Raw genomic sequence first — 27718 nt, forward strand, 5'->3', positions numbered from 1 at the left:
TATGTATGTAAAAGATTTCACAGGGTGCAGCTGAGGTGCTGCTAAGACTCGAGTGTCTGGAAACTGGTCATTTTTGCTCCAACTGCCCTCCAAGCTTATTTCCTATAACAGAATCTCCTACCAGATTCTGTCTGTTATTCTAACTGACCATGAGTTTGAGGTGGGGGATTGACTTTCATCTTTGAGTTTCCAGTACCAAGCACAGTGATTAGTATGTAGTAAACATCCAATGGACACTTATTAAATAAAATAGTGGGTTTCACACATAACTTCTAAATAGTAAGTTTTTATTGACCTTTCCTTTTACCCCTAGCTTACTGATGGGTTAACTGCTTCTCTTCCATGCTCCCATAGCAACATAAATGTTTGTCATATCCATTACAAACGCGTACATTGCATTTTCTGCATTGTATTGAAATTATCTGTATATACATCTGTCTTATCCAGCAGACTAAAATATTTTGACATTGTATGATCCTGTAGCTTTGTATCACAAACCCAGCACAGGACTTGGCCTACAATATAGCAGGCGTTTTCTGGTCTGAGCTGAACCATTAAGAAAGACTTTATGTTTTGGTTTGAAAGGCTTTATTTCTGGTTGTGCATGTGATTTTAACAAATACATTTAAAAAGTAATATTAATATTATTAAAGTACAATCAACAGTATAAGATAAAGTGCCAAAATATCTGAATCATAGTATTCTGGAGAAAACAATGGCCTTACAACATTTAAAAGGCCCAACAGCACCCGGTACAATCCCCCTTTCTATTTGCTTCCTCCAAGCGTTCAAAATTTAAAGTATGCTTTCCACACCACTGGAGGCAAAGTTTCCAAACGGATTTAAAAGTTCAGGAATTGGGTTCAGGCAACTTTTTGTGAAAACAATTCTGGTGACCAAGCACTGTTAGTTTCAGACACTGAAGGTGGGCAATTTTCTGAAAATAGAAGGCACCGTTTGACTTCTGAACAAGAAGAAAGTTCAAGAACAGGGTGTAACTGAGGTGCTTCTAGGACGTGAGTGTCTGGACATTTGGAAATCCAGGCTGAACTTTTACAGTTATATTTAGGAGTTATCTGTTTTGTAGCAGTTTCTGTAAGCATATTGTTTAACTCCTTTTTAAAACATTTACCAGTTCTTTGTCTGACATGTTTCAGTTTCTTTCTTGGTAACTCTTCTTCATCAGGGGAAATATGGGCAGCACAGTATTTCCTTACACGCATGAGTTGGGATCCAAGCACATCTGAAAGAAACACTTTTTGTGTGGTAGGAGGGATCCATTCATCAGTGCTACTGTCAAGACACTCAGCAACAGGATCGTGGTTCAAAGCCTCTGATGGTGTAATACCAGATATAACAGAGCTTCTGGATTTCTGCCTGGGTGTTTTTATATTTTGGGGGCAACTTGGGATGGCTTGCTGTTTATCATTTTCTGGGGAAATTCTTGTTTTTTCATAGTTAACATCAAAATCTGAATATAAGGGAGGTAATTTTTTGAACGCTCCATTTATCCCAAGAATTCTTGTTTGGTGGAACCCTGTAATTGGAGTGGACTGTGAACATGGAACAAAGTCTTGGCTATCTTCAAAATTATCTGAATCTGACTGAAAATGAGGTGGAGGAGAGCATGTTTTTGGATGCCTAGAGGCAGATATGCTTTGCAAGGATAATTTTTGTGAAGGCAGGATGGAGTTTTCAGAAACGGATCTCAGTGAAAAATCAGACTCTGAAGCATAACTTTCTGCCAAAGACATTCCCCACTGTGACAAAATATCCTGCGATTTTTTTGCAATTTTTGTTGCACTGTCCATTTCTTTGGCAATATCGTCAAAGAGATCAGCAGAAGCATTGTAACTACTTTCATAATAAGAAGAGTAACTTTGTGTTAACTTATTACTGATATGTCCATGACACTTTTCTTTCAATGTATTTGTACTTCTATTTGGACTACTGCAAAGAGTTTCTAAAGGATATGTAAGTTTCTTGCAAACTGTAAAACTGTCACCTTGGTTCTTTGACCACCTATAGTACTGTTTATTTTCTAATTTGCAAAGATCAAAAACATCATTATACTTCCTGTAACACAAAGTTGTCAACTTTTCATTCATTTCTGAAAGTGAGTTTTCTTCCCACTTATTAAAACATTTGATATTGAGACAAGGATGCTCACTCTCTGAAGTACTGGGTATAAGTGGAATGTCATCCCTATGTGGTAAAATTCTTAAAGTCTTAAGAGTAACTGTTTCTAAATCATTTGAAGATGAAAACAGAGCTGACAGACAAGTGTTTGGTAGAAAATATTCCAAATTATCTCTTCTATTACTACTTATAGACACAGCCTCTGCTGTGTTATCTGATCGTGATTCGTTTTGAACACTAGGACTTGAAATTGCTTCACATTTAAACAAGAAGTTATCTTTGGCAGAGTTTGCTTTGACTGTTGCTTGTGATGATCTCAAAGCTACAGGTGGTGTATGCAGTGCTCCAGTAGTTCTCTGTGGAGTCACACTTAACCTGCGGTGGTCTGTATGCAATTTATTGATGTCATTACCTACGTGATGTTTTGTACTACTGGCATCTGTCTGAGTTACAGCAATCTCACTTTCAATCACTTCCAGAAACTTGTCAAGGCTTTCAGAGAATGGCAGATCATCCCAAATTTCAGGGTCACAATCCTGGGAACTTCCAGCTATCTCTTCAAGTCTGAGTGATGAAGGCGGACAACATGCAGATCTCTCCCGAAGGCTAGTCGGGGTATCTACATCATGATGCTGGTAACATGGTAGCTCACACTGGGAATACCTATTTTTAATTTCCATTGCACTGTAGGAGGATTTTGTATTACTTGACTCAAGGGACTCTCGAATTTTCAAAGGGAATAAATTACAGTCAGTAAATCCAATTTCATGATGACTGCTGTGAACTGCACTCAGCTGATTAGCTTGTAAGCCAAGTTCTTCATCCAACTTTTCTGAGGTACTTTTTTTATCCATATATGAAACAAGGCTCCATGAACCCTGAATGGGATCATGGCAGCTGTTGGAAACAGTGGCCTCTGCATTGGAGACACGTGTTCTGTTCTGGTGAAGAATACCAAGGACCTTGCTTTGCTCTGCAGCTGAAAAATCATCATTTTCTGTTAGTTGTGAAATAATGGAAGTAAGTTCAATTGATGGCTGCCAGAATCTTGAAAAATTATCTCTGCTGCAGAACTCAAAAAAATATGAAGTGCCATCAGAGCCACATATGCTGCTGAGATCACTGTTTGAGTGATCTAAAGCCAGCAAGTGGCTATTAGGTACCTGGGAGCCACAGTGAAGTTTCCTGAAATTGGAAGTCTGCAAAAGCCGATGGAAGTAGTGAATGACAGTAAAGCCTGCAAGATCTGGGTCTGGTAGAACAATCTGGCAAGCAACTAGTGCTTTGACTTGTCTTTTGTGGTCAGGGCATGCATGTAAGAAGTAACTGAAATCCGAACCTTTTCCATGTTGGGTTTCAAAATTCTGTGAAAGAAGTGAATAAACTGAGAATAAAATTTTCTTCCTTTGACTCAAATATGAAACAAGGATTTAAAAAGTTAAAGCAGATGCAACCATTAACCTCCATCCCCCCATTTTAATTCCTTTAGTGTTATAGGCAGAGTAGCATACATAAGAGAACATAAACCTTGGAGTAAAAAGCTTATCTTCAAATCCTGGTTCCAGCATTTACTAGTAGTCTTGGGACTTTGGACAAATTATTTAACCTATTTGAGCCTTAGTTTTCTCATTTATAAAATAAGGATAACAATGCAGGATTATTGCTAGCAATAATGTAGAAAACTGCACTGTGCTTAGCAAATAGCAGTTGCTCAATAAAAAGTAGCTATTATTGTATTTCTCATTAGCTTCCATAAACTTTGCATGTTTAACACATTAACTGCCATGTGAGTTACATTTAACTCAGGCTAGTTTTTTTTTTTTTTCCGACCGAGTCTCACTCTGTTGCCCGGGCTAGAGTGCCCTGGTGTCAGCCTTGCTCACAGCAACCTCAAACTCCTGGTCTCAAGAGATCCTCCTGCCTCAGCCTCCCGAGTAGCTGGGACTACAGGCATGTGCCACCATGCCCGGCTAATTTTTTCTAAATATTTTTAGTTGTCCAGCTAATTTCTTTCTATTTTTAGTAGAGATGGGGTCTCACTCTTGCTCAGGCTGGTGTCCAACTCCTGAGCTCAAATGATCCTCCTGCGTTGGCCTCCCAGAGTGCTAGGATTATAGGCGTGAGCCACTGCGCCCGGCCTAACTTGGGCTAGTTTTGAGCCCGGGGCCTCGTGAAGCAAAACCCTGCAGTTGGTTTGTGAAAATTTCGTTGATGTTCTTATTGTTACAATTAATATTGACAATTTACTTCTAAAACCGTGGATTGCATTGGATAGAACTCAAGCACAGAAAACAGTAAAAGATAACAAATTAGAAAAGATCATTTTGTTTTAATAAAACACTGTGGCCCCAGGGAAAATTTTTTTTTTCTAGTGTGGCAGTTAATGTGTTAACAAAATGTCCTCACTTGTGAAAAAAAGAAAGAGACTAGGTTTCACCTTCCCTTTGGGTTTTTCCTCACTGTTCAGTTGTGGAGTGAGCTATTTCCCTTTTTAAAACTTTAAGTCCAATGTGGACAAAATTTCTATTTGTTCCCTTTAGCATAGATGAGACAGAAAATTGCTACACCTTCAGAGTCAGTACATTCTTTTAACTTCTTCTGTAGTCACTTTTATAATCATGTAAGATTATCCTTCGTAATCTATTCTTAGCATTCTTATCAATACACAGATATTTTGCCTTCAATATTTGTTCCTTCCTTTTTCTTTTACAGATAACAGAATTAAAAAGCTAAAGAGTTGATGAAAGCTTCATTACAGAATTTGAACAATATCTAGAAGGTGAAATAACAAATATCAAAATCAAATATCTAACATTTCTGAATTTATAATAAATTTATATTTTTCAAGCTATGAAAGCATTTGAACTGAGCTCTTCTGACTTTTGAAAGGGGAAGTTGTCACACATAGTGTTTTAGCAAATCATCTACAGGCTATTTTTATACAGGTTGAAAGTGCTTCTATGTCTTCACATTTTTATAACTCCTAAAAACTATTTAGAAAATTCAAATAATTTCATTACAATGGAAATGTTAACAGAATACTAAAAAGAAAGCTAATCCCAATTACCGTCACTCCAAAAATAAAGGTTTGTCCAACAAAGCAAGTTTCCACTGCTTTCCTTAACAAGTTCTGAGCTGTATAATTGTCCAGTGTTTCCGGAATTTTATTAGGATCCTGAAGGTACCTTGATTAGAAAGAACATAAAAGCTGTTAAGAGATAAACTTTAAAATTTTAACTTGTCATAAAGTCAGAAGACGTAATTAGTTTGAAAATATAGCATGAACTTTTTGAGTTATATATAGAGAAAAAAGGGGTTTTTAAAATCAGGCATTTTGTTCCTTCTAGTTTCCTATAGTATAGAAAGATAAAAAACCTAAAGTAGATGCCTGCCTAATCATCACAACCAGCAATTATTCTAGGGAAAAATAAAAGTGGCAGTAGGAGTAGTGGTGGTATCTCTAGCCTGTCACCTTAGAGGGAAATCTTTCCTTGTCTCTGGCAGTACTGGCTGTGGTTCCTTTATTGTCCCCTTCTCAAATCAGTTTGCTCTCAACTACAAGGACAAGGACATAGATTTCTTTTCTGCCAAGTGATTAAGGGCTGAGGACAGAAAATGGAAGGGGAGAAAAAGCTTTAATTGCTTATGTATATATATCTTTACCTTCTCAGGGCAATGTCTTAATAGGTCAAACTATGTAGATGATGTTGCAATACAAGTGAAAAAAATAAAATTGCAGCTTCTGATATGCAAATATTCTCTCAAATAGCTTCTCCTGCCTCAGGGGAACTTAACCACTAGAATGCTAACCTTTGGATATCCCTTCAGTTTGAAATGATTTTACTTTTTTAGTCTATATTTCTCTAACTTAGAGTTTTATAATTTAATATCCTAATTAAAGCTTAGCTGCCTGAATAAAAGAAGACTGGTTTAACATCATCAAAATATGTATTCAGGAAATAAATATCTTTCTCTTTCTCACTTCATTATATTTTAAAGGAACTGATGATCCGAGGTTGTATGGTCATCTTTTTACTAAATGCATATTTCCTTAAAAATACATATCTTCAAATTCTATTTGCATTCTAAAAGAGCAGTCAGGAAAAAGAATGCTTTAAATAATCTTACTTGTGCAAATCAGTGGCAGTCAGACCAAAAAATCTATCTAAGCAGCTTCCAAATACAGTAATGACAAACAATTTGTTTGATTCTGCAACTTTTAAGGAAAGTTTGTATCTATAACTGGCATTTTCAGCTTCCCCAGTAGAGCCACATTTTGGACAATCAGACCTAGAAAAGTAGGGGAAAAAAGAGTAGAGATGTTCATTCAATTTTTTTTCGTATGATAAAAAAACAAATCCAGAAAACTAAAAAGTTAAATATTTTTGTGTAGAAATACTCCTATAAAACATAATCTTCTTAAACAATTTCAGATTAACTTTTTTTGCATTTCTCTATTCAAAACAGTTGGCTTTACTAATTTAAATTAAGTAGCATCAAATTGATAGAAAACTGAAGAAAAACACTGTGTATATGAGAGTATTGAAATCTTTAATGTTTATATATATAGCACTTAGCTAATTGCATTTCTCTCACTGTTATAAAAAGGACTTTGTCTTCTTTAATTTAATTCATTGAAATATGCTGAGAGTTTATCAGATTATAAAAATTTAATATGAAAACCATGCAATTTAACTTGTTTTGAAGACAATACCTCATTGTGGCCAAATGAGCCACTAGTCAAAAAGTGCACATCAGTGCAACACTATTGACATATACTTGCTGTCTTTTAGTTGCTAAATTCTTAAAACTTTTGTTCCTTGTCTGTAAAATCTAGGGTTGAAGAAGAATAAAATGAGAAAAAAAAAGGGTCTAGTGCAAATATTGCCAAATTAATAAGTGCTAGTTTGTTTCTCTCTCATAATTATATTAAATATTGTGATGATTATTTTCACTTCTACTTAGTGTTTCCCTTCCTGTCTACTTTGCAATGTTTTATAATCCTGATTTCCATCTTTCATGTTTTTAATGTAGCAAACTAATCCCTTAAAACATCTTATGGTAATAGGCTAATATTAGAACTTTGTTTTTTCTTCACATTGCTAATGATCTGTCTTAAAAAACAGTGGCAAAATGCAAATAGAAAGTAATGTTAAAGATAGTAGAATGTTGGCTGGGCGCGGTGGCTCACGCCTGTAATCCTAGCACTCTGGGAGGCTGAGGCAGGTGGATTGCTCGAGGTCAGGAGTTCAAGACCAGCCTGAGCAAGACCCTGTCTCTACTAAAAATAGAAAGAAATTATTTGGCCAACTAAAATATATACATAGAAAAAATTAGCCGGGCATGGTGGTGCATGCCTGTAGTCCCAGCTACTGGGGAGGCTGAGGCAGTAGGATCGCTTAAGCCTAGGAGTTTGAGGTTGCTGTGAGCTAGGCTGACGCCACGCCACGGCACTCACTCTAGCCGCACTCACTCTAGCCAGGCAACACAGCGAGACTCTGTCTCAAAAAAAAAAAAAAAAAAAAGATAGTAGTATAAATTTGATTGTTGCCAGATAGCCACTAGGGGGAGTCTAAAATCCATAGCTCTCAGTGACTGTTTTCAACAACGGTTAACTCTCCATATGAGATGTTACTGATTCACCATCATTAGATTTGTGCTGATTATTTTTTTGCCACACCGAGGATGGATCTGTACCAACCCATTCCTATAATATTACCCAAATTTGCTGGAATCTGTGCTATAGGTTGGCCATTGAATAAACTGACTCTCTGGGGTATAAAACCTCATTAGTACCAAGCTCTAGTGAAATGAGCTAAGTGTTTTAAATATATATATATTAGAATATCTTTATAGGTTATCCATTAATAATGCATTCAGGTCTAATGTAAAATTCCTAGCAAATCTTAAAATAAAATATGCATCAGTTTTTTATTATTTATAAATGTTTTCAACATACTTCTTTTATTCTGAGAGGTTAACAAGGTATTTACCTCATTTATAAATAGGGAAATTGGTCTGAATTTTTGCCCAAGGTAACAAAGTTAGTGAATTTATGACCCAAATGCAAGACTTTGGACTCCTAGCCTGAAGTTCTTACTTGTATGATGTCACATGATATCTATGAGAACAATATGGTTGGTTAATAATGAACTACCTTACAAATATTAACAGAGTATCAATGTTGGCCTAACAAAAACTACGCCTATTAGTGTTAATCCATTTACACAGTAGATTATATATAGTTTTATAACATGCATATGTATATTTATTTATATAGTTTCCTTTAGTCCTTTTGGCAATACAGCTGGATTCAAATAAATGTTAGTATGGTGTAATACAAAGATTAGAGCTCCTCGAATTTTAATGTACATAGAAATCATCTGGGAATCTTGTCAAAATGAAGATTCTCATTAAATCTGGGTCAAGGCCCAAGATTCTGCAGTTCTAATAAACTTCCATGTGATGCTGATGCAGATGTTCTTTAGGTTACACTTTGAGAAGCAAGGGTATAGACAATATATTCAAATCACAGTCCCTTGATTTAACTTTCAGAGGTTCCCCTATTTCTAAAATGTCACTTGTTATGGAAGAGCAATTTTCAAACTTTTTGGTCTTATGATCCTTCATACTTGTTAAAAAATTGAGAACACCAAAGAGCTTTTGTTTATATAACAATAGCTATATTTCGTTTTTTATTTAAAAATATTTACTTGATAAAGATGGAATATATTCAAGCTATACAACATGATTTTAAATACATATACATTGTGTAATGATTACCACAATCAAATTATTTAACACATCCATTACCATCCATGCTGAGCATTAGATCTGTAGAACTTGTTCATCTTATATCTATCTATATTTCTTTTTTTTTTTTTCCCTTGAGGCAGGGTCTCACTCTGTTGCCCTGGTGAGAGTGCAGTGGCACAATCATAGCTCACTGCAACCTCAAACTCCTAGGCTCAACCAATCCTCCTGCCTCAGCCTCCCGAGTAGCTGGGACTATAGGAATGTGCCACCACGCCTGGCTAATTTTTCTATTTTTTGTAGAGACAGGGGTCTTGCTCTTGCTCAGGTTGGTCTCCAACTCCTGACCTCAAGTGACCTTCCCACCTCAGCCTCCCAGAGTGCTAGGACTACAGGTCTGAGCCACCGCACCCAGTCCAGTGTCTATATTTCTAACTGAAATGAGAAATTAAATGAAAGTGAGAAAACTGAGAAATCTAAAAAATATTAACTCATTAAAAATAATAGAACCATTACATGGTTAACATAAAGAATGTATTTTTATGAAAAATAATTATGTGTTCTAAAATAACATCTGCTTTTCTGCTCAGTCTCTGGTGATACCACGTCATGTAGCCTCTGGGAAACTCCACAATGTACCCATGAGAGAATGAGAGCAAAAAAGGCAAATAATGCCTTAGAATTATTTTGAAAATAGGTTTGAGCTCAAGGAGTCTCTGAAAGAATCTATCTGAAATAACAGTTGTAATTTGGTACCTTTTTGTTTGATCCCAGTTCAAACACTAAGTTTCATTTGTTTATTTTTCTGGTATACTTGTATTTATCCCAAAAGTAGAAGAACTGATAAGATCAGTGATCCTTAGTATATTCTTGGTCTTAAAACCCTTTGAAAATCTGTTGAAAGCAATGGACTCACTTTCTCCACCAGAAAAATGTGCACAGAACATAGCACACAATATTTTACGTATTTTGGGGATTGGAGGATTCATAGACACATATGACTTATCCACAGATTCCAGGTTAAGAATACCCAGACTAGATGATTATATAATGTCCTTTCTAAATTTATAAACCCAGACTAACTTGAATGTGTACAAAGTAATAAACAAACATTAAAAAGAATATCTCTAAGGCTTCCACATACCATTTTTCCCACAAAAGAAAACTATGATCTATATGTGTGAAATTCAGTTTGACTTGCTTAAGTAAATGATACAACCTTTTTGGGTGGTTGGGATGGGGGGAGAGGATGGGTAGTCTCTGAGCTATGATTCACATTTTAAGATAGGAAAGAATATTATTAGCGTTGGAGATAAATTTCTACACTAAAAGGATTATGGGTCCCATTAAATCACCTAGAAGGGCAATTTGCATCTGTTTGTGCTGTGCTGGGGGGATAGTTTATCTAGATAAATAAATTCTCTTGCTCATAATTTTTGAGACAGTACACATATACATACAGTAGTGTGTGTGTGTGTGTGTGTGTGTGTGTGTGTGTGTGTGTGTGTGTGTGTGTGTGTGTGTGTGTGTGTGTGTGTAGTTAGGTCCTTTGTATCAAGGACAAAACTTACTCTATACACCTGTGTTTTTAAATATTTGTATGTCTTGTTGAAACTAAGATAGGGGCCCTGGAGCCCTACTTACTACTCAGCACTATCCACTATGGCAGCTCTAATCCTATCTCCCTCCAGAAGCGCTTCCATGGAGCCCTAAGGCTCTGCAAAATATGTACAGTTTGAAAACCACCATTGCTCTAATCTTGGAAATTAAAAAAAAGTTAATTCCACAAAACACAAAATACCTACTATGACCGTAGTCAATAAGGATTTGGGGTTCAAAGAAAATCTTTAGGGAGGGGTCTCTTCGCTCTTCATTATCTCTAAGATCTTCTGCAAAGGCTACAGTATGGAACTCCATCAGGAATTTGCTGTGCTATGGCAGTGGGGAAATGAACATGAGAAATTTCTGTTTCCTCTGTTGGCTTACAACTGATTCCAAGTAAGAAAAACAGAAAGCAGAAACAGCAGTAGAAAAAATAAGCTACAGAAATTATGGGAAATTTTTCTTTTTTTTTTTTAGTATTGTCAATGTAATATATGCAGAGAACAGGTTATATTTCCAGGAACTATGTTTCCACAGGGAAATATCATGTGCTGTGAGTTTTATGTGCCTCAATGGTCCAGTCAGACCTCCTTTCCCAGGGCATTTTAAGCTCTGGGAAAAACAAGGGAAAGTATCACTTTGAATACAAATTCCACTGCTAATTTGGAGGTAATATGGTGATTATGAATGTAGACAGCAGTCAGATTATTTAGGCTTGAATACGTTTCTGCCCCTAACAGGCTAACTGTGTGATTTGGGGCAAGTTACTTAATTTTTCTAAGCTTCAGCTATCTCCTTTAAAGGTTGACATTAAAATAGCATCTACTTCATAGGGCTATTGTATTAAAAGATATAATGCCTATAAAGCTGCTAGCATAGTGGCTATGTATAGTAAACAATCATTAATGTTATCTGCTGTTATTACCAGTCTAAAGAGGTAACAATAGCATTACTGTTCAACCTAAATTTTAATTTTATTTTTCTTTTTGATTATCTTTAAAAGGAATAACATGAAAAAAATTTATGCATATATATTACTGATAATGTACCAATGTTCTAAGCACATTATGTCGTTATGTATAGTAACTGATTTGATTTTTTTTTTTTTTTTTGAGACAGAGTCTTGCCCTGTTGCTCAGGCTGGAGAATAGTGGCCTAATCATACCTTACTGCCATTTCTTGAACTCCTGGGCTCAAGCAATTCTCCTGCCTGAGCCTCCTGAGTAGCTGGGACTACAGATGTGCGCTAGCACATCTTATTTTTTATAGAGATGGGGTCTCGCTATCTTGCCCAGGCTGGTCTTGAACTCTTGGGCTCAAGCAATCCTCCTGCCTCTCAAAATGCTGGGATTACAGGTGTGAGCCACCAAACCTAGCCCATGATCTTTACAAAAACCCTGTGAAGCAGATGATATTACTTTCCCCATTTTGAGGCTCTGATAATTAAAGTGACTTGCCCAAGGCCACACAACTATACTTGGCAGGATTGGAATTTAAACCAGGCGGTCTGGCTCTGGAGAATTATGCTTTTAATGACCATAATATACTGCAATAGGTAAAGCATACTTATAATAGATTTATAATAATAATAGCTACCATTTTGGAAATTCTAATACATGTTATGTATTATTTCTGCGCATTATCTCTACCTTTACAATTATCCCACTTTACAAATGAGTAATTAGACTCACAGAAGCTAAATATCTTGCCCCTAGTCATACAGTTTGAGTGTCAGAGCCTATCTGCAACACTGTTGTATTCTCTGAAGCTTGAAATTGTTCCATTACAGTAAGTCCTCACTTTATGTCATCGATAGGTTCTTAGACACTGTGACTTTAAGTGAAACGATGTACAGCAGGTCCTCAAGTAATGTAATTTTCTTATAATGTTAATGAGAAAAAAAACTGGTTTCATTATATGTCATTTTGCTTAAAATTGCAGTGTCCAAGAACTTATCAACAACATTAAGTGAGGGCTTATTGTATACCACACTGCTTCTAAGAATAGGTTTTGATCAAAGGCAAATAGCCCATGGGTTTTAGTTGTTTCTAATGATAGATGGGTAAATGAAAAGGGGTAAACCTAAGACAACCTAGACTCTATCATACTTCATTTAACAAACATTTGTTGAGCATTTCTATGAACTAAGCCACAGACTAGATGCCCAGGATTTAATGAAGAATAACAAAAACAAGGTCTTTCTCAGAAAGCTTACGAATGAGTACTTGAGAGAGTGGCTTAATAAAGGAACAGCGATAACTACTGCAAGGATCTCAGGATCTAGATGTGAATTAGAACTGCTTATTCCTATCAGCCTCCTTATTTAACACTAACTAGTTAACACTGCTGGCACACTACTCTTTCTTACATACCACTAGGTACTTACTAGATATCCTTATCTATTCTTGAGAAATTCCAAACCTAACTGCTCATTTCTACTCTACAAAGATCAGAGGAAGATTTTAGGCTTTCGGATATACTTGGCCTGCCTCTGAGCACCATAATAAAGAATTATGATGCTCAGATTCTGTGCCAAAGACCTTTCTAGCTGCTGAAGGATAGAGATTACTATAACATACTCTCTGCTCTCAAGAAGTTTATTTATTTATATTAAAAAATATTCTGGGTCATGTAAAAATAAACAAACAATAAATGAAAAACTCCTATATTATTCCCAGGGCTATCCCAGAGGTGAGCTTAGGTTTTACACCATGATTGGGACTTACTCTCTGAGAAGTTATTTTTCTTCTCTGAGGTAGGCATTTAGCAAAGACTTGGCAGTAATTTAAGACTCTTTTCTAGTATTAGAGGATAACCAGACAATTCTGTTCTGGGATTTATAGAAGAACCAACCCCTGAGAGAATCTAATGTCCTGATATAGTGAATTTAGTCCTTACTTGCCCTTGAGCCACAGGGAATCTACAATGTACACTTATATTTCCTCTCTAATGCTTACAGGCTTTACTTTTACCTTTTGGAGACTAGGATTACCCTAGAGAAGCACTTGCGACATGATGGATATATAAAACTTGAATTCTGGAGAGCAAGTACTGAGGCAAGAAGAAATTTTCTTCTTCTATTCATGCGTTCACACTGTGGCCTGCAAAATAAAATAGCCATTGGGATGAACGGCAAATTGCTCATTGTATGCACACATTTATTTCTTAAGAAAATCACTTAACCTCCACTGCAAAGCCAATATATGTCTTTTGTTTCACTTTCAAACTGAAGGTAGTGTCAATGTATTGGAAAATTTTCTTTTTCTGCTTAAAGGTATTAACAGAAAGAAAATAAGATTGAAAACAGAGTGGCTCAAGCAAATATTTGTATGTTGTTTCTCCATCCTAGTGATTCAGGAAGATGTTAGCTTTTTTCACACCTTTACAAGAAGATACAGAACTTGTTGTGTCTACTGTTTATAGGAAGGAAATTACAGGTTGAGCATCCCTAACCCAAAAATCCAAAATTTGAAAAGCTCCAAAACCCAAAACTTTTTGAGTGCCAACACGATGTCACAAGCAGAAAATTCCATACATAAGTACTTAGCACAAAATTTGTTTCATGGACAAAATTATTAAAAAAATATTGTATAAATTACCTTTAGGCTATGTGTATAAGAAACATAAATAAATTTTGTGTTTAGACTTGGGTCTCATTCCCAAGATATTTCATTATGTACATGCAAATATTTCAAAATCCAAAAATACCGAAATCTCAAACACTTCTGGTCCCAAGCATTTCAGATAAGGACTACTCAACCTGTATGTGAACATACAGGTGAATTTTTAAAAGAAACTAAATTAGTGGGAAATGGTTCTTTTTATCTGAAAAGTCACTTAATTAGATTCCAGAGTGTACATTTTATACATCTTGAAGACAAAAAAAAGACTTTGGGTGTTTTAAGTAGAAACAGAAAAATGTTACATGGTCAAAGGAAAGCTCAGTGTTTTAAGATCCTTGTATAAATCATATCAGAGAAGTAAAATAATAAAATGTGGGCATACTTCATTTTATTATTCTTTGCCTTATTGTGCTTCACAGATAATTGAATTTTTACAAATTGAAGGTTTGTGGTAACCCTGTGTCAAGCAAGTCTATCAGAACCATTTTTCCAACAGCATGTGCTCACTCCATGTATCTGTGCCACATTTAGGTAATTTTCTCAATATTTAGAACTTTTTAATTATTATTATGTCTGTTATAATGATCTGTGATCAGTGATCTTTGATGTTACAATTGTAAATGTTTTGGGGTACCATGAACTGCACCCATATGAGACAGCGAACTTAATAGATAAATGTTGTGTATGTTCTGACTGCTCCACCAACCCGCTGCCCTGAGACACAACAATATTGAAATTAAGCCAGTTAATAACCCTACAACGGCTGCTAGGTGTTCAAGTCAAAAGAATAATAAGTTGCATGTCTCTCACTTTAAATCAAAAGCTAGAAATAATTAAGCTTAGTGAGGAAGGAATATTGAAAGCTGAGATAGGTGGAAAGCTCTCATGCCAAACAGTTAGCCAAGTTGTAAATGCAAAGGAAAAGTCTTTGAAGGAAATTAAAAGTGCTACTTCAGTAAACCCATGAGTGAGAAGAAAGCAAAGCAGCCTTATTGATGGGACGGAGACAGTTTTAGTGGTCTGCATAAAAGATCAAAGCAGCCACAGAATTCCCTTAAGCCAAAGTCTAATCAGTCCAGAGTAAGGTCCTAATTCTCTTTAATTCTATGAAGGCTGAGAGAGGTGAGGAAGCTGCAGAAGAAAAGTTAGAAGCTACCAGAGGTTGGTTCATCAGGTTTAAGGAAGGAAGCCACCTCCACAACACAAAAGTGCATGATGAAGCAGCAAGTACTGATGGAAAAGCTGCAGCTAGTTATCCAGAAGATCTAGCTAAGATAATTGATGAAGGTGTCTACACTAAACAACAGATTTTCAATGTAGATGAAAACAGTCTTATATTGAAAAGAGATGTCATCTAGGACTTTCATAGCCAGAGAGGAAAAGTCAATGCCTGGCTTCAAAGCTTCAAAGGACAGGCTGACTCTCTTGTTAGGGGCTAATGCAGCTGGTGACTTTAAGTTGAAGCCAATGCTCATTTACCATTCCAAAAATCCTAGAGTGCTTAAGATTAAGCTAGATCTACTCTGCCTGTACTCTATAAAAGGAACAACAAAGCCTGAATGACAGCACATCTGTTTTTAGCACGGTTTACTGAATATCTTAAGCCCACTGTTGAGATCTACTGCTCAGTAAAAAAGATTCCTTTCAAAACATTACTGCTTATTGACAAAGAACCTGGTCACCCAAGAACTCTGATGGAGATATATGAGAAGAATGTTGTTTTCAAGCCTGTTAACACAAAACTCATTCTGCAGCCCATAGATCAAGGAATAATTTCAACTTTTAAGTATTATTATTTAAGAAATACATTTCATAAGACAGTAGCTGCAATATACAGTGATTCTTGTGATGGATCTGGGCAAAGTAAATCGAGAACCTTCTGAAAAAGCTTTGCCATTCTAGATGCCATTAGGAACATTTATGATTCATAGGGGAAGGTCAAAATATCAACATTAACGGGTGTATGGAAAAAGTTGATTTCAACCCTCACGGATGACTTTGAGAGGTTGCAGACTTCAGTGGAGAAAGTCACTGCAGATATGATGGAAAGAATAAGAGAATTAGAAGTGGAGCTTGAAAGAGGTAGAGTAGATGACATAGAAGAGAAAGGCAGAAAGAAGGGTCATAGAACACTGCTATTAATATTTGCTAAAACCTCAAATTCCTTGCTAATGCAACTGTCAAAAGGTAAAATTACAGCAATTTAAAGATCTTAATTGGGTTTATTTACAATTCTAGAATTGGGCAACACTTCATTCCATAAAACAGTAAGTTCCAGTGTGCCAAGCAGAGAAGGTTGGTTTTGCAGACAGAGAAGGGATGAAGAAAGCAGAAACAAAGAACAAAAAGCAAATTGGTCATTTCAAAGTTACTTTCCTTATTAGGTGGGAACAGGGAAACAGAACAATAGAGAAGGCCAGGTGCGGTGGCTCACACCTGTAATCCTAGCACTCTGGGAGGCCAAGGCGGGTGGATGGCTCGAAGTCAGAAGTTCGAGACCAGCCTGAGCAAGCGCGAGACCCCCATCTCTACTAAAAATAGAAAGAAATTATCTGGCCAATTAAAAATATATAGAGAAAAAATTAGCTGGGCATGGTGGTGCATGCCTGTAGTCCCAGCTACTCGGGAGGCTGAGGCAGTAGGATCGCTTAAGCCCAGGAGTTCGAGGTTGTTGTGAGCTAGGCTGACGCCACGGCACTCACTCTAGCCTGGGCAACAAAGCAAGACTCTGTCTCAAAAAAAACCAAAAAAGAACAATAGAGAAATAACTGGTTAATATCAAGTAACTTTCTCTTTTAAGGATTAAAGGCAGAGGGAACTTTGGAAAAATTTGGCTATTTCTTTCTCCTGATTTCTAGTAAGGTCAGGTAACAACTTAGTTTTGGTTTGTTGACATGGAACTTTAGTATCAGTGACTATTCTGGTTTTTAGTCTGGTCTGTTGGGGCCTAGTGCAGGAGCTTAGTCTGAAACAATGGCCTCCTATAACTTTTATTTAACACAACAAATGATGGAATGCATGTGAACAAAGGCATCTTCCCTCCACATCTATAAAATCCGGTTTGGGGTGGGATGTAGCATAGTGGTACACCTACCTGTGAGCCACAGGAGATAAAATAGGGCAAAGCTCCCTCCTGAAAATGCCATCTCTTAGCTGCTTAAAATCTTGCTATTTAGAATGAAGCTTCAATTCCTTTCAATGGTTTGTGAGGCCCTGGGTCATCTAGACCTTGCCCATGCCCCCGACCTCATCTTCCCCTTTATCCTTGCACTTCAAGCCATGCTGGCCTTTTTTCAGCTCCTCAAACACACCAAACAATTTCCCTTCCTAGGTTTTTGTTCTTACTGTTTTCTTTGCCCAGAATATTCTTTCCTTAGGTGTTGCTGGCTCCTTCTTATCCTTCAGTCTTTAACTTTGTTATCTCCTTAGAAAGTCCTATGTTATCTCAAGTAGACACGTTTTTCCTCTTAGTTTCTATGGCATCACCTGTTTTATCCTTCACCGTATTAATCATGGTCTGTAGTCATCCTATATGTGCATTTGCTTACTTTTTATTTGTTCTACCCCACACCAGTCTGAAAGTTTCATGAAGACAGGGATCTGGTCTATCCTGTTCTCTGCTGTATCCCCAGTGCTTACAACAGTGCTCAGCACACTGTAAGTTCACAATAAATATTCACTGAATGAATGAAAAACTGTAAGCATAATCTTGCAATTTAAGAAAATTTTTATAATAGGCATATGCCATGATGCCAGGATTTCTTCCCTTTTCATTTAAAGTCCCCCTGAAAGTCTTTATTAACAAAAAGAGGACGGTTTTTCTTCCTTTTCCTACACCTTATACTACTGTACTCCTATAGTCTTACCTTTTGTCCATTCTTTCCGATTGTCTGTCTGGTTTTATTCTCCCTAATGCCTAAATCTCTTGACTTTCTCTCTTGCTCTTTATGTGCTAGTAATTTATGCTAAACACCAAAAAGTAATCTAAGTTGTGTTCCTTGCTTCCTCACACCCATAATATCTGTGACTTTGCTTTTTTTCCATTCTTCTCTCTAAAATGCTCTTTCATTCTCCTGGCTAATGCTCATTTTTCTTTAAGATCCTTCCTAGGGGTTTTCTTCTCCATGAAGCTTTTCTAGCTTAAGTGACCCTAATTTTTCATTTACCATTCACCACATTATATTAAATTTATCTGTTTAATGTCTTTTTCCAGAACCAGAGTAAGATCTTAGAAGGACCATTTCTTTGTATCTCCAGTGCCAAGCTTAAAAATTGTCAATCTGACCTCCAGCTATTAACTTTCTTCATGATTTTCAGTTTTCCTCTTCCTAAGCCAGTTTTACCATATAGCATGAAATATAAAACACAATTTTACCAAATCATAAAATACTCTTATATTATATATGGAGTACACAGAGTAGTTTCAACATAAAGTACCTTGTTTAATATTTATTTTAATCATTATTTATATTTTACCCTCAATTCTAATATTTTTGCTTAATTGTGGTTATATTGTGAGCAAAGACTATCTTCTTTAGGGCTCTAAAATACAATTTTATATTGTACCACAACTATATGGACATTCATCAAATCATATTCCTTACACAATTGTTGTCAAATTCAAACTTTAGGAAATGGATTAAACCTGTAACATGACTAGGACACTATGCTAAATATTTTAGGTTAAACAATTAAAAATAAGACACTTTCTGTCCTAAAAAGTTTACTGTCCAATGGGGCAGACAAGTCATCAATACATGACAAACTTAAATAAGCAGGAAATTTTGGGATTCATTTCTAAATTAATTGTGCTGGCACTAATTGCCTATTTTTAAAGAAAGGTTGGTTAAACTGTCTTTATTTAAGGGTTTACTGCCCTCTAGTGGATCAAATATGTCTAAGAAAACTTTATGTCTATAACTGTATATCTAAAAAAATAATACCTTATCAGCAAATTTGAGAAGTGAAATTAAAGGGGTCAATATAGTATTTTTACTATTTGTAAAAATAGGGAACCCCAGGAAATGGCAGAAAGATTTCCCACTTATTATCTGGTGGACAATAACACAATAAGGCCCTTTTAGACAGATACTTGTCACCTAGTTTGTTTTATTAATATCTCTATCTTTCTCTACTGCTTGACTTGCAGTATGGTGAATGCATGTTTGATGGATAATTGAATGAAGTACCAGGAATGAGTTAAATACTAAAATTAGGAAAACATGATGATAGACTTGGGAACAATTTCACATGTGGTATTTCTTGCAATTTACCTTTCTTCTCAATTTTATTGGGAAGGATGATATAGCATTACATTTCATTCAGCTCCATCACAGTCAGCAAAAAATACTCCATTTTAATGAGCTCAGTATATTTACTTATTCATTAGTTAGTTATTTATTGCAGCTGCTAAATGCTAGGTGTTGGGGGTAATATAAGTAACAGACAAAGTCCCTACCTAGAGCAAAAGACAGACATTAAATAATCACACAAAAAATTGACTGCAATTCTGATAAATTCTATAAACGAAATGTACATAATACCATGAGCAAATATAACAAGGGGACTGACCTAGTTTTTGCTTGGGAGATGGGGAGAGAGGACAGTTAGGAATATATATAATCTTATTTTTAAAAAGTATTTTCTCTCAGAGGGTGATATTTTATTTCCTTTATATTTAAAATATTTATTTCCTTCATATTTAAAATATTTTCTAAATGTATCACTTTTATAATTAGAAAAATCAATGAATATAATAAAAATACTGGGTAGAGGCCAGTTGAGGTGGCTCACGTGTGTAATCCCAGCACTTTGGGAGGCCGAGGGAGGATGATCCCTTGAGGCCAGGAGTTTGAGACCAACCCGGACAACATAGTGAGACCCCATCTCTACAAAAAATAAAAAAAATTAGCTAGGGGTGGTAGTGCATGCCTGTAGTCCTAGCTACTCTAGAGGCTGAGGTGGGAGGATTGCTTGAGCCCAGTAGGTCAAGGCTGCAGTGAGCTATGCTCACACTACTGCATTCCAGCCTGGGTGATAGAGTGAGACCCTGTCTCTCAAAAAAAAAAAAAATATATACTGAGTAGGGAACTTAGCAATAACATACAAAGAAAACTTTGGTTCTTCTAAATCTCTGATATATAAAAGTAGAAATAAGAAGGTTGGGGTGAAAAGAGAGAGAAAAGTATAAGCGGGGGCAGGTTGATGGGAACTAATTAGGGCCTCGGTTGGCCTCTGTTTTGGAAGCACAGAGATTGCCTAGGTCAATGTCCAGGAATAAAGGTTCTGCTAAACTATGGGGTCCAGGTAGACACATTATAGTGCCTATTTAATTTACCATTGAATACTCCAGAACACTTGCTTTCTCTCCATCTAGTCAAACCATTTGGGGAGTTAAACCATAATCCAAAGATGCTTTACTAATTTACATGACCTCATCACAGGGAAGGGACATATCAGAAGCCATTTTTTGAGGGGGCATAACTATATGTTATACTCAAATTATAAACAGAAAGTTGATTGAAGAGCCATTTGATGAATCAACTCTTTAATGGAATCACGCTAATCCTTTTCACTCTAGAGATGGTTTTTGTCAATAGGACCAAACACATAAACTCATTGATTTTCATGCTAGCCAAATTCTCAAACTTTAGCATATATCAAAATCACTTACAGGGCTTGATAAAACAGATTGCTGGGCGCCAACTCCAGCTTTTGATTCATTTAGTCAGTCTGGGATGAAGGCCCAAGAATTTGCATTTCTCACAAGTTCCCAGGTAATGGCATGTAAGTTGTCCACACTTGAAAACCACTGGCCTTGTTACTGAGACTCTATGATGGTGAACGACACTTGCAATTAACATGGTTATAGTTAAATCCCAAGGCCTGAAAACATTTAAGCCTCTTTTAGATTATTTTGCAATTCTTTGCTCTAATTCATTATTTGTTGACCTTCCAGTTTAACTCCCTCATAACCAAGTTCTTAGAAGGCACCTTGATAATCTATGAAAACCCATGCCCATACATGTACACAAACCAACACACTTTTTTTCTCCTTTGGATTAGAATTAAAAAATCTATAATGATTGGGTTAGATTAGAAAATCTGGAATAATTCTTATTAAATGTAAGATATGGGAGAAAAAAATCCAATGAAGTATTTAATGTGACTTAGCACACATGGATGGGGATGAAGAGAAGATAGAGACATGTATGACGTGGATCCTATCTTAAAGTTTATAAGCCAGTTGGGTTCATTTGCCTACTTTACAGTTTGTAAAGTGCTTTTAAATCATTATCTGATCCATTCAGAGAAATTAAATAACTAACTAAAGGTCAAAAAGCAAGTGGAATGAGGTCTGCAACTCATGCCTTCTGATGAGTAGATCACCAGTCTTTCTAGTCCATTACACTCTTTGCTTAAGTTTCACACTTAAGAAACTATGTGTATTTGTTTTAAGACTCTGCCCAAAGGATGAAATTACCCCTTTAAAAAACTAGCCCCCCCCCAAAAAAAACTAGTCCCCAGTTCTAATGACATAAGGAAAAGGAGGTATGACTAGCTCTTCTCTTTCTTAATTTCTCCCCAAACTGTTCTTTTTTTTCCCCGCAAACTGTTCTTACCTTGCTAGAAAATCTTTGTCACTTTGTTGCTCTCAGACTTCCTATTTCATATTTTACAGGCCAAGAGTGCCTGTGGGAAGAGTGCCTGTTTTGAATTGTTTCCTTAATACTCTCTAATGGTTTCCTCCAAGGGCACATGTTTTGTCTAATTTTTCTAAATGCAGTCATAACAAATTCCTAAAAAATAGTTTACTGACATTAAAATGAAAATTCTAGAAAGGAAAGAGAGAGGCAGGCAGGGGACTGAAAATTAAATAAACAAAAAACAAAGAGACAAACCTCCAGTGAAAGGAGAAATGTTGGTAAAAAAATACTTTGAAAACATTAACCTGGAAAATCTTAGTGAATACAACACAGTTTGTCCGTTGACACTATCATTTATGGGGCATTTGTGACAGGGATGGAGAACGGGACAGAGATAGATGGAGAAGGTTAGAGATGGAAAAAAATCAGGCTCTATATTCAAGGAATTTATAATCTACTGGCTAAGACAGATGATGTATAACTATCAATGAAGGGATATAAATAATATATGCAAGCTCCAGACTTCCATATCTCAACTGCTTACCTGAGAGCCAACTGTATTTGGATGTCTCATAACCATGTCAAAGTTTAAATAGGTAAAAAACCTGAATTCTTAGTTTCCTCTCAAACCTCTTTCCCTGCAATTTTCTCCATCTCAGTAAATGGTACTACTCTCTAACCAGCAACTCATGTCAGATACCTAGGAGTTATCCTTCATTTCTCCCTTTCCCTCACGTCCCATATCATACCCATCAGTAAGAACTTGAATCTACTTCCATATCTAGAAACCTCATCGACTTTTCTCCCATATATTCTGCCATTATCTTAATCCAAACCACCATCATCTCCGCTTATATTGCTGCATCAGCCTCCTAACTACATGATCTCTGCCCATCTCTCCAGACTCATAATTACTGGGTGCTCTGTGATCCAGTCTTGCGGGGCCAGGAAAGGCTTCCTGACTTAAAAGGCTTTGCAAACTGAGACCTAAGGAATAAGTAAGAATTAGCAAGGTCAGGGACAAGGTTAGAAGAGGTCTGGAGGTGAGAGAAAGGATGGTGCATTTGCAGAACTTAAAAGATATTCTGTATGGCTCGAGCGATGGAAAACCACTGGAGCTCGAAAGGCAGGCAAAGCCCAGACAAGAAGGAACCTACAAGCCAAGCTAAAGAGTTTGGATTTAAACCCTCAGGGCAAACAGGAGCGACTGAAGGGTTTTAAATGAGGAGAGTCTCATCATATTTAAACTTTATGAGCCTGGCAATGTGGAGACTGGATTGGAAGGTAGCAAGACCGAAAGCAGGAGAACCAGGTGGGAGGCCACTGTCACAGCCATGTAGCAGCCATAGGGTTGAATCGAAGTAATATCAGTGAAAGTAGAGAGACATGAACGGATTTGAGATATTCAAGAGGCTGGTATGATTACCTGGATATGTGAGACATGAGGAAGGAATCTAAAAACTTTCAAGTTTCAGGTTTGAGTACATAGCTTAGTTAAGCAGCTTCCCTCTGGGCCAACAAAGCAGTTTGGAAAAGATCCTTTTCAGCAAGTACCAGTCTTCACAGTAGCCCGCTGAGTATGTATTTGCATATATCACAAAAGCGACAGTGGCGCCTTTTCCTCTCTGTATTTCTGAATTTAGAAGCTCACCCCGTGTCTAGCTGAATGGCACGGTAAGTTTTCAATAAACATGCAAGTGACTGCAGCAGCACTGAGTCTGAAATAAAATGACTGACCTTTCACTCCACCCTCAAGGCCGCCCTTTTATAGAGAAGAATGAGTCCTGAAAAACAGGAAAAAGTGCAGGGCTCTGAGTCTCATTCATAATGAAGTTGACGACCTCGTTAGGAGTCTCCAGCCCTTGAGCGCCCCGAGAACCTCTTTACCCAGCTCCTCACCTGGGGCGGAAGATCCGGAGCCAGCCCAGGCGCCGCTCAGTGACGCAGACGAGCCGGACTCAGCAGCCCGCCGACAACTCTCCAGTCGAATCTCCCGCGTCCGCTTCCGCCGGAGGTGACGTTTCGGCCGTGGCTCCTCAGGGCCAATCAGAGGAAGGCGCCGCACAGGGTGGAGACGAGCCGCGAAATCCTGGCGGCATTTAGCGACAGCCGTATTTGTCAAACTGAGGGCAGAGGCAGGGTTTGGGAGATTTTCTTCTTCGACTAGCGGAGCAGTAGTACAGTCTGTAAAGTTGGTCTGGGGGCGGCTCTGAGCCACCTGGGCGTAGGGACGGCGGGACGGCGTGGGAGCGGGCCGGCGCATCCCTCTGACGGGGTGCTGGCGGCGTGACTGGGAGTGGAAGCGGGGTCGTCAGGGTTGGCGGAGCCGTGAAGGCAGGAGGGGGCGCTGCCCTGGCGGGGCAGGGAATAGCAGGACCCGGGGCAGAAGGGGGACGAGGACTGCCACAGGCGGTCCTGGGCAGGAGGGAGGCGGGGCTTGAAGTGGGTTGCTAGGTGCCAGGAGAGGAAAGGGGCGTAACCTAGAAGAAGAGACTGCGAACGGGCGGGATTCAGGGGCGATCTGTGAGTTCCGGGCAACCTCTGTAAGGGAGTAGTTGTGCAGGCGACACGGAGGTTTGGTAATTCAAGAGCAGAGTACCCCAGGGGTGGTTGGGCTGCATAATGGAGGCAGGGTGCAAGGAGTGTAGCCTTCGCAGGCGGACAGAGCAGTCTGCGAAGTCGTGTTGCACTTCCTGTTATCTGAGTGACTCAGTGCAAGTCCCCGCAAGTCTCTGAGCCTCAGTTTCCTCATCGGTAATTGAGAATAACAATCATACAGGAGGCGCAAGATTGCTATCATGATTGCGTTAAATGTGATGATGTGTGTGCCATCCTGCCTAGTGATATACTGCCATGTGGTGAACCGTCAATAAATCGTCGTGGTAGCGATTTTTATTACCATTACGTGAGATTTGCGGAGCAGGTGTCGCCATGGAATTAAGGTGGCCAGGGCCGGTTTTGGCGGTGATGATGAAGATATGGAGACAGGGCGACTCAGAGAAGAGATGGGCTTGGGGGGACGCTTACGGATAGGGATGGGATACCGCAATGAGGTAGGAGGCGGCCCTGGCATGATAAGGGCAGACTTGGGGTGTGAGCTCAATGAAGATGAGCTCTAAGGAGCGGATGGCACGAGAGGGAAGTGGAGTGGAGGCAGTGCCCTCGGGGATGGGGGCAGTGTGGCTGGGGTTTGGGCGGCGTGTTGAGGAGCTGGCCGGCTTTGGGTTTCCACGGGGAGGAGCCTGTAGTGGCAGGCGGAGCTGGGGGCTGGGCCGGGTTTAAGGCTGGCTTTTGTGCCCGTCTCCCTACCGCCTTCCCACCCGCACTGCAGCTGCCAGCCTGAGCCATGGGCCGCCGAGTCCTCTTGCTCCTGCTCCTGGCATTCCTAGCGCCTGGGGCCACCATAACCCTCCGACCGGCCTTAAAGACCCTCGGCAGCCTGCATTTGCCAACTAGTCCTGCATCCCGCCCAGCTGTAGCCAAGAACTACTCGGTTCTCTACTTCCAACAGAAGGTAAGGGGAGAAGGGGGCGTCGCGGTCCCAGGCCCAACCGCCGGGACCTCCGCCCCGCGGAGTCTGGGCAGCAGAACCCACGCCGAAATTCAGACCCCCAAATGCCTAGGACCTCTCTGGTCTTTGGCTCACACTTCCCAGAGGGTAGCCCCAAGTCCCAGTTCCGTTTAAAGTTTCTCCTCTCATTACCAATAATTTGATGTTAGTCCTGGCTCCATACTCTTGATACAGATTCTTTTGTAATCAGTCACTTCAACTCTCCCTGCTCCCAGAGGATCAAATCCCTTGATTTTCCCCCAAATTCAAATTATTGAATGCAACTCTGGCCCCTAGTATGTGGTGACAGTCATCTTTTGCCCCAAAGCAGCCCCTAAATACAAATTTTCATATCTTTACCTATTAGATGATACCGGATATTTATCCAGCCTAAAAGCCAGCGTGTCATCTTAGGATCAGCTCACAGTTGATTTTGTAGCCCCGTTATTAAGAATTTTTGACACTTGTACTTCTCCTCCCACTTCTGGTCTAACTGATCTGGAAGTTCCTTTTCTTTCCATGTCTTTCCCAGTTGGATACTGCAGGCCAAGAGTAACAATGTCTAATAATTGTCCCTTAAAAACTGTCCTTTAAAATTGGAAATAACTCTGGTGAAAAAGCTAATGCATTATATTGCAAAGTTTGTTTCTACTCTAGAGAACACTCATAAGTGTAAAATATTTTTTTAAAATTTATGTACAAATAAATTTAGAAAATATTAAGCTAAAAAAAAAGAATTTTTGACAGTCCCTGTTCCCCATAAGACTGAACACACGTAGCCTATACTTGTAAAGGAGTATGTCAAAATTTGGGATGGAAGTGAGGGTTAGCCTCTTTATGATCTGTAACTTGAGTTTAGAGATTTAAGACAGGCTTGATGCTTTTGTGCTTGGCTGCAGCGTGGGACCTTCCCCACAGGTCTGGATGGAAAAGTACATCCTACGTGAAATGACAAGGAACTCTTATAGTTCTGCATTTCTGGAAGCCTGTATAAGGATAGGCAAAGATTTGGAAAAGGTTGGGATTAGAAACCAGTGCAAGAGTCTGAATCTTGGCTTTAGGGAGTCAGAACAGGATTCCACCGTTCTATCTCTGTGACTTTGGGCAGGTAACAGTACCTCTCTGAGCTTAGTTTCTTGATCTCCTGGGGTTGTGGAGATGGTTAAAAGAGAGCAGATGACATGTCCTAGCAGAGTATCTGGCTTCAGGCACTTATTGTGTGGTTACGGACCTGTGTGAATCTTGAATAGGAATTTGGGATAGAGAGATGTCATGAACTTGTAAAATAACTTATAAGACAATTTTTAACCTAGAAATTTGAGTCTATGAGGAAGAGAAAGCATTTTAATTTTAGCAGAGGTGCCAGGAAATAGAAGTGTTTTTCTTAGGCAACTCCCTTAAATTAACTCTCTAGGGCATAGTCTCCTCATTTGTAAATATTGAGAGGATGGGACAACGACCATTGTGTTTTATACTTTACTGAGAAAAATTAAAGACTCTTTGGGGAGCTGTCTCAGAGAAGGTGCATGAAGGCTGAAATGGAGGCCAAATTAGTTAAAATTGGTTCAGTAGCCCCTCTCTCCCAGACCTGTTTCAACTGGAGCTCTTTGCTTTTATCTGTTTTATATACTGGGGTATTGGATATAACTATTCTCAGAGTTCTGTTGCTAAAGTAAAATTGAAGGGAATCTATGGGAATAGAAGATCTCTAAAATCCTGTTGGGAATGATGAAAAAGAGAATTATCAGCAGAAAAGAGGGGAATGAAAGGATGGAAGAGAATGAATGATCTGTTAGTTCCTGTTTTATATTATTTTGTTGTAGATTCTTTTGTTGGCCACCTTGCTCTTTAGAAATATAATTTAAGGCTGTTTCTTTTTCCCTTTTTCGGTGATTTGCAAAATCTGTTTGGTTTTACTCAGCCACCTTTTACCCACTGGTTTATGATTAGTTTATATTTTAGGACACAGATTGCACATATGTATTTATTACCATAATAATTTCATTACATCAACTCCAATTAGTTTGATTTCACTTTTTTGAGAAAAATTTTCACATATATATTTATTACTTAATCATAGGAGTTGCCAATTTCTGGACCATAGTTTTTCATAGTTGGGGCTGACTGTGTGTAAACTCAACCTTAATGTTTTTAGTTAGACATATAATTTTATGTCTTTTAATAATAAACTTACTAAAACTATAAGGCTCAGTTTTTATTCAAGGTTTAATTTTATCAAACTTTATAATGATTTCTTTATCAGTGGTTATATCTGTCCAGGTGACCAAGCTGGTCCCAGTTGTCCTTATATGCACATAGCGGATGTGGTTTTATGGAGTGGTCTCTGTAAAAAGGCTTAGCCTTTGGCCTTGTCCCTCCCCTGCTTAGAAATCCTTCATAACTCT

At 38.2% G+C, this 27718-nt stretch overlaps 2 protein-coding genes across 5 annotated transcripts in view; one reads left to right on the forward strand and one right to left on the reverse strand.

Moving 5' to 3' along the window:
• Positions 1-420: 420 nt before the first annotated feature.
• On the reverse strand, positions 421-23785 carry DDIAS (DNA damage induced apoptosis suppressor). 2 transcript variants are annotated; one of them, XR_006736426.1, is made up of 5 exons: positions 23663-23785; positions 23501-23547; positions 13467-13595; positions 6268-6429; positions 5105-5324 (listed from the first exon to the last, which is right to left on the reverse strand). XR_006736426.1 is itself a non-coding variant. In XM_045557249.1 (4 exons), the coding sequence occupies exons 1-4, from the start codon at positions 13613-13615 to the stop codon at positions 864-866; spliced, it is 3069 nt and encodes a 1022-aa protein (XP_045413205.1). In that variant the 5' UTR covers positions 13616-13627; the 3' UTR covers positions 421-863. The 2 variants fall into 2 exon arrangements, 1 of the variants encoding a protein (XP_045413205.1); XM_045557249.1 differs by lacking the exons at positions 23501-23547; positions 23663-23785 and adding an exon at positions 421-3503 and having other exon boundaries at positions 5207-5324; positions 13467-13627.
• A 122-nt stretch (positions 23786-23907) lies between these two features.
• LOC123642279 (prolylcarboxypeptidase) overlaps positions 23908-27718 on the forward strand; it is a 63548-nt gene continuing 59737 nt past the window's right edge. The window contains exons 1-2 of one of the 3 annotated variants that reach the window (XM_045557251.1): positions 23908-24286; positions 25095-25277. In XM_045557251.1, the coding sequence (XP_045413207.1) occupies positions 25110-25277 (168 nt within the window). In that variant the 5' untranslated portion in view covers positions 23908-24286; positions 25095-25109. Of the gene's footprint in view, positions 24287-24317; positions 24343-24370; positions 25278-27718 lie in introns of those variants that run through there. The other 2 variants (XM_045557252.1, XM_045557250.1) reach the window with 2 other exon arrangements.

This window comes from Lemur catta, chromosome 7, assembly GCF_020740605.2.
Source record: "Lemur catta isolate mLemCat1 chromosome 7, mLemCat1.pri, whole genome shotgun sequence".
Taxonomy (NCBI): domain Eukaryota; kingdom Metazoa; phylum Chordata; class Mammalia; order Primates; family Lemuridae; genus Lemur; species Lemur catta.